Below are 14,865 nucleotides of genomic sequence, written 5' to 3'. Positions count from 1 at the left end.
CAGGCTGGCCTCAAACTCCTGGGCTCAAGACAGGAGCTACATTTTAAGAGCTTGAGGGCCGCATGTGGCCAGTGGCTACTAAACTGGACAGCACAGATACAGAACATTTCTATCATTACAGAAATTTTAATTGTACAGTGCTGATCCAGACCTCTCCTCTGAACTCAAGATATATTTATATAATTGCTTTCCTGATGGCTCCTTTTTTTTTTTTTGAGATGGGAGTCTCGCTCTGTCACCCAGGCTAGAGTGCAGTGGCGCCATCTCGGCTCACTGCAACCTCCGCCGCCTGGGTTCAAGCCATTCTCCTGCCTCAGCCTCCCGAGTAGTTGGGACTACACATGCCTGCCACCACTCCTGGCTAATTTTTTGTATTTTTTAGTGGAGATGGGGTTTCACCGTGTTAGCCAGGATGGTCTCGATCTCCTGACCTCATGATCCGCCTGCCTCGGCCTCCCAAAGTGCTGAGATTACAGGCGTGAGCCACTGCGCCTGGCCTGATCACTCCATTTTGATGTAAATAAACATCTAAAAACAAAAATCCTGCAATTTCTCCCTAAAAACCTTGCTCCATTTTTTCCTACTTCAGTTTTCCTATTTCCATCCTTCTACTTGTTCAAACCAAAAATGATGAGATAACCCTTGACTCCACTTGCACTCTACATCCAACTGATCAGCAAATTCTGTCAACTCTGTATCCAGTATCTAACCACTTCTTACAAACTTCACTTATTTTACCTTGTTTAAAGCCACCATCTTTTGCTAGTTCTAATAACTTCCTAAATGGTTTTCCCACTTGTCTTACCCCCCTAAGGTCTATTGTCAACATAACTGCTAGAGAATTCTTATTAAATCCAAAGTTAGATCATGTCAGTCCTCTGTTCAAAATCCTCCAACAGCTTCCCAGCTTACTCATGGCAAAAACCAAAATTGCTGTTACATCCTTACGGCCCCACATGATCTGACTGCGTCAACTCTCTGATCTCATCTCCTACAACTCCCCTTTGCGTACTCCTTGGCAGTCATATTGGCTATTCCTCAAAATCACCCACCATATTTCAGCCTTCCCCATAAAATATAACTTAGGAATCACTAACTTTAAGAATCATTTATCAAGCAGAGTCCCATGGGGGAAAAAAAAACAACTTAAAATAATATAAAAATAAAAAGAATCACTAAACTAGCCTAAAAGAGGGATTTTCTTTTTAAGCCAATTTGCAGACATCTAGGTATTCAGAGTAATCTACCCTTAAGTATGAGGTCCCTAGCCAGTGAATGGGGATTAAATGATATGAATTATATTTTCTAAAAAGGGTCTTCCTGCCGGGTGCAGTGGCTCATGCCTGTAATCCCAGCACTTTGGGAGGCCAAGGCAGGAGGATCGCTTGAGCCCAGGAGTTCAAGACAAGCCTGGGAAACACAGTGAAACCCGATCTCTATAAAAATAAAACTTGACCAGGCACGGTGGCTCATGCCTGTAATCCCAGCACTTTGGGAGGCTGAGGTGGGCAGATCACCTGAGGTCAGAAGTTCAAGACAAGCCTGACCAACATGGAGAAACCCCGTCTCTACCAAAAATACAAAATTAGCCAGGCATGGTGGTGCATGCCTGTAATCCCAGCTACTCGGGAGGCTGAGGCAGGAGAATCACTTGAACCCAGGAGGTGGAGGTTGTGGTGAGCTGAGATCACACCATTGCACTCCAGCCTGGGAAACAAGAGTGAAACTCTGTCTCAAAACAAAAACAAAAACAAAAACAAATCAAAAACCCAAAAATTAGCTGGGTGTGGTAGCATGTGAGTGCAGTCCCAGTTACTCGGGAGGCTGAGGTGGGAGGATCACCTGATCCGAGGGAGGTCGAGATTGCAGCAAATCATGATCACGCCACTGCACTCCAGCCTGGGCGATAGAGTAAGACTCTGTCTCAAAAGAAAAAAAAAAAAACAAAAAAGAATCTTCTAAAATTTCCTGTTTCAGTTATATCACTAAGTCTGTATCTCACAAAAAATGAGTGAACTAGTTGTCTGGAAGGGTAGAGACAAATTAACCAGTTGACAAGATTCTTTTTTTCTTTTTTTTTGAGACGGAGTCTCGCTCTGTTGCCCAGGCTCGAGTGCAGTAGTGCAATCTCGGCTCACTGCAAGCTACACCTCCTGGGTTCACACCATTCTCCTGCCTCAGCCTCCTGAGTAGCTGGGACGTCAGGCATCCGCCACCATGCCCAGCTAATTTTTTGTATTTTTTAGTTGAGACGGAGTTTCACGGTGTTAGCCAGGATGTTCTCGATCTCCTGACCTTGTGATCTGCCCGCCTCGGCCTCCCAAAGTGCTGGGATTACAGGTGTGAGCCACCGTGCCTTGCCCCAGTTGACAAGATTTTTTAAAAATAAAATTTGTTTTTGTTTTTGAGATGGAGTCTCACTCCATCACCCAGGCTGGAGTGCAGTGGCATGATCTTGGCTCAGGGCAACCTCCACCTCTTGAGTTCAAGCAATTCTCCCACCTCAGCCTCCCGAATAGTTGGGACTATAGCTGCATGACACCATGCCCGGCTAATTTTTGTATTTTTAGTAGACACAGGGTTTCACCACGTTGGCCAGGCAGGTCTCGAACTATTGACCTCAAGTGATCTGCCTGCCTTGGCCTCCCAAAGTGCTGGGATTACAGGCATGAACCACCACACCTGGCCTAAATAAAAATTTAATTACTGAAAAAACTGTAGAATATGAATTAAGATTTCCTATTTGGTGATAGTATAGATATATAAATTCTTATTTGCCAGATTATATAAAAGGCCACAATGTGATGTACAACTGCTTGCTCTCTAAACAAGTTCAACTCAATGTAGCCAGTCTACAAACTGTACTACTGGTCTGTTTTGAAATAAGCTTAGAGAAGAATGCAATTCAATACACTACTTCCTTCAACAAGAAAATTTCCCTATAAAAAAATTTCAGTTGAAATAAACAGTGTGCTTACTAATGTAAATATTTTACATCCTAGGAGAAGATTCTCACTGTAGACTGATAACTAACATTTTGTAGATTGGCATAGGTCCATGAATCACTTTCGGTAGCACTGCTCTAAATCACCTCCTTTGTCTTTAATTCAAGTCTACCCAATATTTTTGAACACTTTCTACATGCAACGTCGGCCATTCTGTGCCATCTCCCATTCTACAATTTATTGGGATTAAGATGTATCTTGTTTTCTAGACGTTACCTAGATTCCTTATGGGTATTACAGAATTTTAATGTTGGTCAGAAAGAAGACTATACCATCTAAGAACAGTAACATACTGATAAAAATTTTTAATTAGCAGATTCAAAACTATAATTTTAAAATAGATTATATAATAGCACTTCAGAAAGGTGAGACTGGGTAATCAACTAGCTTTGAAAACTTTTGTTCTGAAAGAGATATAAAATCCACTTTTCACCACTAACCTAAATATTCCATCAGCTGCTCAGCAGTTATGATTTCCATCATCGGTGGAAGTTTCACCTGAAAAACAAAATATTATTTCTATAAAATTAAATGTTTTAGGTGACTAAAGTGTTTCTTGCAGTCAGAAACACAAATACTTATGTCTATATTATGTATCTACTATACTTATACATTAACATTCACATCTATTAGAATCTTTATAGCCAGTCTTTTTTTTTTTTGAGACGGAGTCTCGCTCCGTTGCCCAGGCTGGAGTGCAGTGGCGCAATTTCGGCTCACTGCAAGCTCCGCCTCTGGGGTTCACGCCATTCTCCTGCCTCAGCCTTCCGAGTAGCTGGGACTACAGGCACCCACCACCACACCTGGCTAATTGTTTTATATTTTTAGTAGAGACGGGGTTCTACGTGTTAGCCAGGATGGTCTCAATCTCCTGACCTTGTGATCCACCTGCCTCGGCCTCCCAAAGTGCTGGGATTACAGGCGTGAGCCACTGCGCCCAGCCTATAACCAGTCTTTACTGTATTATTCTATTTATTAGGTTGGTGCAAAAGTAATTGAGGTTTTGCTATTAAAGTAATGCAAAGCTTAAAAACAGGCAAAATTTAACTATATTGTTTAGAGCTGCACACATAGGAGATAAAACTATTAAGAAGTAAAGAAATGGGCTGGGCACAGTGGCTCCCGCCTGTAATCCCAACACTTTGGGAGGCCAAGGTGGGCGGATGACTTGAGGTCAGGAGTTCGAGACCAGCCTGGCCAACATGGTGAAACCTCTGGCCTGGGCAACAGAGTGAAAAAAAAAAAAAAAAAGTAAAGAAATGGGCTGGGCATATGGGCTCACGCCAGTAATCCCAGCACTTTGGGAGGCCGAGGCAGGTGGATCACTTGAGGTCGGGAGTTCGAGACCAGCCTAGCCAACATGGTGAAACCCTGCCTCTACTAAAACTACAAAAATTAGCTGGGCATGGTAGCGTATGCTTATAATCCCAGCTACTTGGGAGGCTGAGGCAGGAGAATTACTTGGACCTGGGAGGCGGAGGTTGCAGTGAGCCAAGATTGCACCATTGCACTCCAGCCTGGGTGACAAGAGTGAAACTCCATCTCAATAAAAAATAAATTACTAAGTAAAGAAACGGATGCTATAAAAAATCAAGATTATGGTTATCCCTAGTGGTAACAGAAGGACTTATAGTTGGAAAGGGGCTTTTAAGGGGATTCTGAGGTGCTGACAATGCTCTATTCTTTGACCTTCTTGACGTGCAATAGTAGTTCCAATGATGTTTGCTTTATAATAATTTATTAAACTGGATTATCTGTTTTATGTATTTTTCTGTGTTATATTTCATAATAAAAAGGTGAAAAGTAAAGATACATTATAGTGATATTTAAACTAAAAACCCCAGAAAATCCATTAAAATTAATTCAGCTGCAACAACACATTAGTCTAAATTAATTTTTCAAATGCATTGTCAAATGAATGACATGGATATTACAGTCAATGATTGTAAATACTTTAACTGACAGTCACAAGCACACTCCAGGATATATTTATAGACTAGGAGAAAAAATAAATAGGATGGAAACTCAAAGTAATTACTATATCAGTGATAGAAGAATAGTAACATTGTTAAAAATTCTTCAGCAATTATTTTGTGTTCAACCAAAGAAATCCTTTGAATCAGCAATTTCTCCAACAATTCCCCCAAATGTTGAAAAAGGTCCTCTAGGTGTTTATGTTATCAAATGTAATAATGTCACAATTTTGTTTTAATCAACAAGTAAAATAAGTTTTTAAAAAGATCCCTATAAAACAGAATGGTTTGAAGCCATCTGTAAGCATACATGACAGTCAATAGTTATATTTAGTCATCCAGTAGATTTATTATTCAGTAAAAACTAAGAGATGTCTTTGAAGTTTGATCATCATTTCATTCTAAATTATTTTTATTCTCTGTGACATTTTTAAATAATTTCACGTCAGGCCTGGTGGCTCACACCTGTAATCCAGGAGGTTGAGGTGGGCAGATCACTTGAAGTCAGGAGTACGAGACGAGCCTGGCCAACTTGGTGAAACACCGACTCTACTAAAAAAACACAAAAATTAGCCAGGTGTGGTGGCGCACACCGGTAGTCCCAGCTACTTGGGAGACTGAGGCAGAAGAATTGCTTGAACCCAGGAGGCGGAGGCTTCAGTGAGCAGAGATCGTGCCACTATGCTCCAGCCTGGGTGACAGAGTGAGACTCTGTTTAAAAAAAAAAAAAATTCAATAGACTATTTTTTTAAAGCAGTTTTAGGGTTTACAGAAAAACTGGGCAGAAAGTACAGAGAGTTCCCATATATGGCATATTTTTAAACTGAAACTCTGGCAAATTACTGTCGACTGTCTGTTTTTCTAAATAAATGTTTTTTTGGAACACAGTCCCTCTCATTTGTTAATGTACCATCTCTGGCTGCTTTTGCACTACAATGCAGAGATGAATCTGTGCAGCAGAGACTGTATGGCATGCAAAGCCTAAAATATTAGTATTTACTATCTGATCCTTTACAGAAAAAGTATGCTGATCTCTGCATTAGATGATTTTTTTTTAGAAGCAAATACACAAATATTTCAACTCACTTACTTACAAGCAAAGTCAGTAGTATATTCATTTCCTGAATCATAGCCCGTAAAGTACTTTGGATGTTTATTAAAACTAAAAAGTGCCTACTTCACACTAATACACTGTGGAACCATCCACAGATCTTAATTATTTTTTTAACCATTTAAGATCTTCCCAAAAGCTTGCTTCTTTTTTTGTTGTTGTTGTTTTTTTTTGCTTTCCTTCACCACCATCACTTCAAAAGCAAGTGCCAAGGGTTTTTGTTAATGACCCAATAAGGCTTGTACTCCTTTGTCTTTTTAGATTTTTTCAAAGGAGAAACAGGTTATGAGATAGTTGGCTAAGAATATAGAATTAACAGTTGTGGCAGTCTGTCTGAATTTCTAAATTTTAAGTTTTACAATGAAAAAAATAACAGGCTGGGTGCGGTGGCTCACGTCTATCGTCCCAGCACTTTGGGAGGCTGAAGTGAAAGGATCACTTGAGCCCAGGAGTTTGAGACCAGCCTAAGCAATATAGGGAGACCCTGTCCCTACAGAAAAAGTCCCAAAACAAACAACAAAACTTAGCCAGGTGTGGTGGCATGTGCCTGTAGTTCCAGCTATTTGGGAGGCTGAGGTGGGAGCATCACTTGAGCCCAGGAATTTGAAGCTGCAGTGAGCCGCTGTCATGCCACTACACTCCAGCCTGGGCAACAGAGAGAGACCCTATCTCAAAACAAAACAAAACAAAACCAAAAAGAAAGAAAGAAAAAAATGACAAATCAAGTATGACCTCTTTTAGTAATTATCTACAACATAAAATAAATGAGTACTTTAACATATACAAAGGCACTAGAAAGGCACTTTAAGTAGTTTAAATATTCTTCCTAAAATTTGAGCAAAGTATCTCAACATATATTAAAAAATAGCTCCCAATTAATAGAGGCCAAATAAATTTTTATTATCTAGGAAAATGTCCTACCCTATAAATATTACTGAATTAACTAGATTTCCTGAGGAAATTATTATTATTATTTTTAAGACATCATGCTCTCACTGTCCTCCAGGCCGGATCGCAGTGGCAGGATCATGGCACACTGCAGCCTTGACCTCCCCAGCTCAAGCAATCCTCCAACCTGAGCCTCCCAAGTAGCTGGAACTACAGGCACACACCACCACACTTGGCTAATTTTTGTATTCTTTGTAGAGGTGGGGTTTCACCACATTGCCCAAGCTGGTCTTGAACTCCTGGCCTCAAGCAGTCCTCCCACCTCAGCCTCCCAAACTGCTGGGATTACAGGTGTGAGCCACCGCACTCGGCCCTGGAAAATTATTAATATAAGCACAAGAATATTTAAATTAATAAAAGAAAATAGCTACTCCTACTCCAAATATTCCATTATAAGGTAAAACCTCAAAAATTTAGTGCAATTATTCTATCGTCCAGGCTGGAGTGCAGTGGCAGAATCATGGCTCATTGTAGCCTCAACCTCCCCGGGCTCAGGTGATCCTCCCACCTCCACCTCCCAAGTAGCTGGGACCATGCGTGTGTGCCACCATGCTTGGCTAATTTTTTGTATTTTTTGTAGAGATGGGGTTTTGACATGTTGACCAAACTCCTGGACTCAAGCAGGAGCCCAAACTTCTGCTTAAATCTGTCTGCCTCAGCCTCCTAAAGTGCTGGGATTATGGGTTTTGTAAACCACCGTGCCCGGACCATTCTGTAATTCTTAATCATCTAAAGAGTAAAGTAAATTTGGGAATAGACTCAAGCAAGACCAAAAATAGTAACAACAAAACCTTCTGTTTAAACTGTAAGTGAAATCTTAAACAGGAATGTAAAACATCCTAAGAGTGATATGCCAAGGTTTTGACACCTGTGATTTTGATAATCCAAAGGAAAAGATAAATGCAGAGGACTCAGCAATAACTAAGAAATAAGAAGCAGCTTATATAGGTGATGGCAAGTACAAAAATTACTACTAGCCATATAATGTTTTTAAATGCTTAACAATTAGAATACCAATATAATAAGTATTCAACAACACACAGTTTGAGTTCCAACACCTCTTCAAAGTTGAGAAGATATTTGAGAAAATATAAAATTGAGTATTTGCCAGTCTCTGCTCTTTAGAAAAGAGAAGTCAGGGGCCGGGCAGAGTCGCTCACTCCTGTAATCCCAGCACTTTGGGAGGCCGAGGGGGGTGGATCACCTGAGGTTAGGAGTTCAAGACCAGCCTCACTAACATGGTGAAATCCCGTCTCTACTAAAAATACAAACAATTAGCCAGGTGCGGTGGCGGGCGTCTGTAATCCCAGCTACTCAGGAGGCTGAGGGAGGACAATCACTTAGGCCCGGGAGGCAGAGGCTGCAGTGACCCAAGACCATGCCACTGCACTCCAGCCTGGGTGACAGACAGAGCGAGACTCTGTCTCAAAAAAAAAAAAAAAGAGAGAGAGAGAGAAAAATTAAATATATTGAACATCTACTAATTGTCATTCAATTTTATGTTACCTGAATCCTCAGCAATCCTATGAAGCAGGCATTATTACCTCCATTCAAAGAATAAACTAAGGCTTTAAAAAGTTAATTTAGCCAAAGTTAATAGAAGTACTGTAATGGGAAGTGAGATCAGACACCAAAGCCAATTACCTTTTCCATTATACCCATACTCACAGACTTTTTAAAGAACAGCAGAACACTTTCCACTCAATGAAATCTTATATAAAACATCATCTGAAACATATTTTAAATCAATAGTTGATAGAACTTTGTGACCAGTGAAAAGTGGAGCACGATGGGGAAAGAATAATCAAAGCTGACTCTAAGGCTCAGGAAACTCTAAAAATTAAGATCCATACAATTGATAACAATGGAAATTTGGCAAGTGAAGATAAGTTTGTAGAAGAAAATGATGTCTGCTTTGGAACTGTGACATTTTTAGTTTGACATTCAAACAGGGAGTTGAGTTTGGAACACAGAAGATAACATTTTTATATTGCAGTCTATTTTTGCATTACTTATGTATGGCAAAATGGATGCACTAAATAATAGTCAAATTTCACTAATTTGAAATATGCAGTATATATACACATATGTGTGTATACATGTAGCATTTATATATTCAGCATGAATATATAGTATTCATGATTTTTTAGTTGAAATTGTAAAGAAATTATTCTTTAGAAAATATTAGAAGTATTAATGGGAATCAAAGAGAAGCTTTACCCACTTTTTTCAAAATAAGGACTCAAAAACTTAAGGATTCTTTTAACATGCCTTTAATTCTGGCTCCAGCAAATAAAAATTTATGTATCATAAGCTATTACACATCATGCTTTACATTTTAATTTCTTGTATGTACTATTCACTTACTACTAATAATATAATACTATACTTAAAAATACTCAAATTCAGACTTTTTAGTAAATCTAGTTGGCTTTCTACTTGCCATCAGTATTTCTTTTGTTTTTCTTTTTTGAGATGGAGTGTCGCTCTGTCACCCAGGCTGGAGTGCAGTGGCACGATCTCGGCTCACTGCAAACTCCGTCTCCCGGGTTCAAGCAATTCTCTGCCTCAGCCTCCCGAGTAGCTGGGATTACAGGTGCCCGGCACCACACATGGCTAATTTTTGCATTTTTAGTAGAGACGGCATTTCACCATCTTGGCCAGGCTGGTCTTGAACTCCTGACTCTGTGATCCACCTGCCTGGGCCTCCCAAAGTGCTGGGATTACAGGTATGAGCCACTGCGCTTCGCCACCATCAGTATTTCAAAACAGGAAAATTTTATGAGACAACCCACAAGTTAAAAAGGTTTGAAACTCTGAAACACTTTTATCAGTTTTTATCATAATTTAGACCCTATCCTCAGAGTAAGACCAAGGCCTATTTAAAACTCTCAGAAACTGCAGATATATTCACACATATTAAATTTGCAGAAATGTCTTATTTTATATGCACTTCAAAGTGTTTTAGAGCAATAAAGAATGTTGTTGCAGTGAGAATTACTAATAAAAGATTTACTAGTAGGCTGGGTGTGGTGGCTCATGCCTGTAATCCCAGCACTTTGGGAGGCCAAGGTGGGCTGATCGCCTGAGGTCAGGAGTTCGAGACCAGCCTGGCCAACATGGTAAAACCCTGTCTCTACTAAAAATACAAAACAATTAGCTGGGCATGGGGGCAGGGTCTGTAATCTTGGGTACTTGGGATGCTGAGGCAGGAGAATAGCTTGAACCCAGGAGGTGGAGGCTGCAGTGAGCGAAGACTACACCATTGCACTCCAGCCTGGGCAACAAGAACGAAACACTGTCTGGAAAAAAAAAAAAATTAGTAAAAGAAGGAATCTTCCATTCAGAATTCACTATTTATATTTAAGAAGCTCAGCAAGCTTAGAATGCTGAAAAATCTCCCCCCCAAAAAACTGATAATAAAACTTTTACATTAATTGCTTGAAAGACAGATGAGAATAGGGTAAGACAAGAGACCATTTTGAAGGCTACTAAGGTAGTCCAGGTGAGAGATGAAGGCCTGAACTAGGGTATAGGGTAGTAGCAGTGGAAACAGAAGTTACTAATTACTGAAAAATATCCAAGAATATATTTAATAAACTACAATGGGAAAGGCCAGCTTATTCACCATAGTACCCCAAAGAGACTCTGAAACTAGAAGTCTCAGACACTTCAGAAGACATAAGATAAAGTACAGAGAGCTAAAAACCGGAGTCTGTACAAAGACCAACTGGTACCAAGATCCCAGGATTCGATCTAAGGAATCATGAAGTCCATTTCTACTTCTCTGACTTTATCATTGGCTCTCCCACCCTGTTTTGCCCCAGACCTATTGTCCACCAGACTTATTGCTATCTTGAACTTTATCTTCCCAATCAAACAGCCTGTGTGAGAGCTCTGGTTCTAGAGTGGGTGATAATCTTACCTTGGGCTAGTTATTTAAACTTTATGCACTTCAATTTGCTTGCTTTCTTTCTTTTCCTTCCTTCCTTCCTTCCTCCCTCTCTCTCTCTCTCTTTCTTTCTTTTTCTTTTGTGAAATGGAGTTTCGCTCTTGTTGCCCAGGCTGGAATGCAATGGTGTGATCTCAGCTCACCGCAACCTCCCTCTCAGGTTAAAGTGATTCTCCTGCCTCAGCCTCCCGAGTAGCTGGGATTACAGGCATGCGCCACCACGCCCAGCTAATTTTGTATTTTTAGTAGAGAAGGGGTTTCTCCATGTTGGTCAGGCTGGTCTCAAACTCCTGACCTCAAGTGATCCGCCTGCCTCAGCCTCCCAAAGTGCTGGGATTACGGTGTGAGCCAACTACACCCGGCCTCAGTTTTCTATATATATAACAATAGTCTACATAAGGATTTCATGATGTGGTTGAGAAACTTAAAAGAGAAAACACATACAATGCATGTAAAATAATGCACAGTATCTAGACACAAAAATAATTGAGTACTTACTATTATTATTCAAAGCCCTTATGATTGCTAGTACCACCTGTGCCCAAATGTCCTTCACCTGGGACTCAACAGACAAGGTTGGATGGGGAGTGAGAAGGTTTTTAACTAAAAGACTACTCATACCAAGGGGAGAAGAAAAAATGAACACATCTATCACTATTAGAGGGCAACTCCTACTGGCAGTATTTATACTCTCCTCAGCCCTTGTCTACCTTATCTTACAAATCCAGAGTTACAACACCAATTCTAATTCTTGGAGGAGACTGGGAATGAAAGCCTCAGAAATGTTAAGTCTTTTGTGTAAACAAAACCCCACAATTGTGTGAAGTTTTAATCTCTTTTTACAGGATCTATATTTAAAAACAAGGTGGGCAGAGGCTAAGATGGAACCTTTGGCTCACCATCTGTTTTTCCTTTTTTATAAGTAATAAACACACTTGGAAAACCTCAAAAGAGCTCTGTGCTACCTCAGGAAGAGAAAATTTGTGTGATTACAATGTTTCTGCAAGTCAAAGGAAAAAGCATAACCTAGATGGAAGCTAGAAGAGCCTGTGAAAGGATCTGAGGGGAAAAAAGTCATCAAGGAGGGAAGGAGAAATAGAGCAAAAACTCAGCCCTGGCAAGAGGCTCACCTTCATGGTGCCTCACTTTGCAGGTGATAATGAGACAAGAGCATATGTCCATTTGAACTTTGAATTTTCTGTTAACAGCCTTTTGTTCATTTTGCCATTGTGCTGCTCACCTTTTTCTAATTTATAAGGGCTCTTTGTAAATTAAGAAATTAGGGTTGGCCATGGTGACTCACGCTTGTAATCCCAGCACTCTGGGAGGCTGAGGCAGGATTACTTGAGACCAGGAGTTCAAGGCCAGACGGGACAACATGGCAAGACACATCTCTACAGAAAAAAAAAAAAAAAAGAAAATTGGATGGGCACAGTGGCTCACGCCTGTAATCTTAATACTTTGGAAGGCTGAGGCGGGCAGATCACTTGAGGTCAGGAATTCAAGACCAGCCTGGCCAACATGGTGAAACCCTATCTCTACTAAAAATACAAAAATTAGCCGGACACTGCATGAACCCAGGAGGCAGAGGTTGCAGCGAGCCAAGATCGTGCCACTGCACTCCAGCCTGGGCAACTAAATGAGACTCCGTCTCAAAAAAAAGAAAAAAAATTAGGTGGGCATGGTAGCACACACCTGTGGTCCCAGCTACTCAGGAGGCTGAGGTGGGAGGATTGCTTGAGCTCGGGAGGTCGAGGCTATACGGAGCCATGACTGCACCACCACACTCCAGCCTGGGTGACAGAATGATAGTCTATCTCAAAAAAACAAACAAAAAAGGAAATTAGCCCTTAGACATATAATCTGGCAAATAGTTCCTAGTTTAGTGTGTTTTGATTTAGCTAATGGTGAGGGTTTTTTTTTGGTGTGTGTCTGTTCTTTTTTTAAAGCTTTTTTATATTTTACAGAATCAAATACATTAATCTTTATTTTACAGTTTCTAGGTTTGATGTTTGGAGAAACCAACTTTATATAAAAAAATCCTGCTTCAGGACCCTGGTATTCCTTCCATGACTTGGAACAGGAGATAATCTCAGCTTATACTAAGCAAAGAAAAAAATTGGGAAAAGAATTCCCTACCAAAAAGAGTTAAGAAGAGGAGATGTGTTTCCAGCATCTTAAATTAGTGCATTCATTTTTCTACTAAAATGCTATACAATGACTAGATATCAAAATATTCTATCTTCTCTATCACAATGTATAGTATAGGTTACATGTAAGTTTTTTGTATGTATGTTGGCCTCAGAACCTGTAACATTCTTCTAAAATAAAAAAAAAGTATAACCAAGTAGGGATTCCCTCTATTACTAAAGAAATATCTTTGTAAGCACTAAAATATATGTTATACACCTTCTGGCTTAACTTCATAAACACCTAATTACATGGGTCACAGCCCTCAAATATACCTATAAATAGCATTTATTACAGCTAAAATAAGATTTTTTAAAAACTATTAAAAATCAAATATAGTCAAAAAGAAGGAAAATAAAAATGTATTCTAAGTCACACATTTTGATAAATTTACCTGGTATAATTTGTAATTTGAGCCCAGGAGTTTGAGACTAGCTAGGGCAATATAGTGAGACCCCGTCTCCATAAAAAAACAATAAAAAGGAAAAATACAGAGGTAGATGAAACTATCTCTTGAAAATGAGAGGTAAACAGAATTACAAATTTGAGCTCGAATTAAATGTAATAAATAGATTTCTTTATTTCTTGATGTTAGAGCATCACAGCTCAACTATTTAATAGATTTTCTTTTTTTATAATTAAACAAAATTTTTTTTCTTTTATAGAGAGGGGTCTCATTATGTTGACCAGGCTGGTCTCAAACTCCTGGGCTCAACTGATCCTCTGGCCTCGGCCTCCCAAAGTGCTAGGATTACAGGCGTTAGCCACAGTGCCTAGCGAACTATTTAATAGATTATGAATGATCACCTACTCTCTATCAGTTCTGAACCAATACTTTCAACTCAGTCCTTATTCTGTTTGATCATTTTTACTGTCACTTCTCATCCAGAACCACTACACTTATTCCTTTGCTCAAATCCTCCCAGTTTGTTCAGTCTATTGATTTTCTAATTTCAGATGATCAGCTGTTTTCACTTTCAATTCTCTAATTCTCTCCCCCTATACCCCACGTGTCAGTTCTTGAAAGAAAAGCCCAAGTCTTGATAACTCTAACCAGTCATTCTTCCTGCTCCTATTTCCAGACATAAGCGAACTAGGGAAAGACAAAAAACAAAGCAAAACTGATATGCTCATAGTTTTTAAAGAAAACCTCAATTTATCCATGCTACTAATTGGCAGTCTTTCTGTTTGTGCCTGAAATTCCTAAGCATAATCTCCACTGAGATTCTCCTTTAAGATGCAATATACTTTTCTCACAAAATTCACCCCGTCAAATGCTTTACAATCTTAATTATTAATGAGTTCAATAGTTACTACTTATGAGTTCAATGGTTATTTTGCCAAATTGAAAAATATGAGGCTTCAATTTTCATCTACCTCTCTTTTTTTCCTTATTATTATTATTTTTTTTACAGAGATGGGGGTCTCACTGTATTGCCCCAGCTGGTCTCAAACTCCTGGGCTCAAGCGATCCTCCTGTCTTAACCTCCCACAATGCTGGGATTACAGGCATGAGCCACCACACATGGCCTACCCCTCTATCTTAACGTGACCTTGTCTCTGTATTTTTCTTGTTCCATTCCTCTCACTACTTCAGAAAATACGGTTGTTGTTCCTTTCCTCTAAAGAGAACTGAGGATTCCATGTTATCCTGACTTTTCAGTGACCTTGTCCCTACACCTGTCA

The 14,865-nt window shown here is 39.7% G+C and overlaps 1 protein-coding gene across 2 annotated transcripts in view; it reads right to left on the bottom strand.

The window, feature by feature from the left end:
• Nucleotides 1–14,865, bottom strand: part of MINDY2 (MINDY lysine 48 deubiquitinase 2) — a 91,981-nt gene that overhangs the window by 68,649 nt on the left and 8,467 nt on the right. For both annotated transcript variants that reach the window (XM_054451244.2, XM_054451245.2), the window contains exon 2: nucleotides 3,446–3,503. In XM_054451244.2, the coding sequence (XP_054307219.1) occupies nucleotides 3,446–3,503 (58 nt within the window). The remainder of the gene's footprint in view (nucleotides 1–3,445; nucleotides 3,504–14,865) is intronic.

The sequence above is a fragment of the Pongo pygmaeus genome, chromosome 16, assembly GCF_028885625.2.
Source record: "Pongo pygmaeus isolate AG05252 chromosome 16, NHGRI_mPonPyg2-v2.0_pri, whole genome shotgun sequence".
In the NCBI taxonomy this organism is placed as follows: Eukaryota; Metazoa; Chordata; class Mammalia; order Primates; family Hominidae; genus Pongo; species Pongo pygmaeus.
Note: the sequence above shows the minus strand (reverse complement) of the source record. Positions and strands in the feature narration are given on the sequence as shown.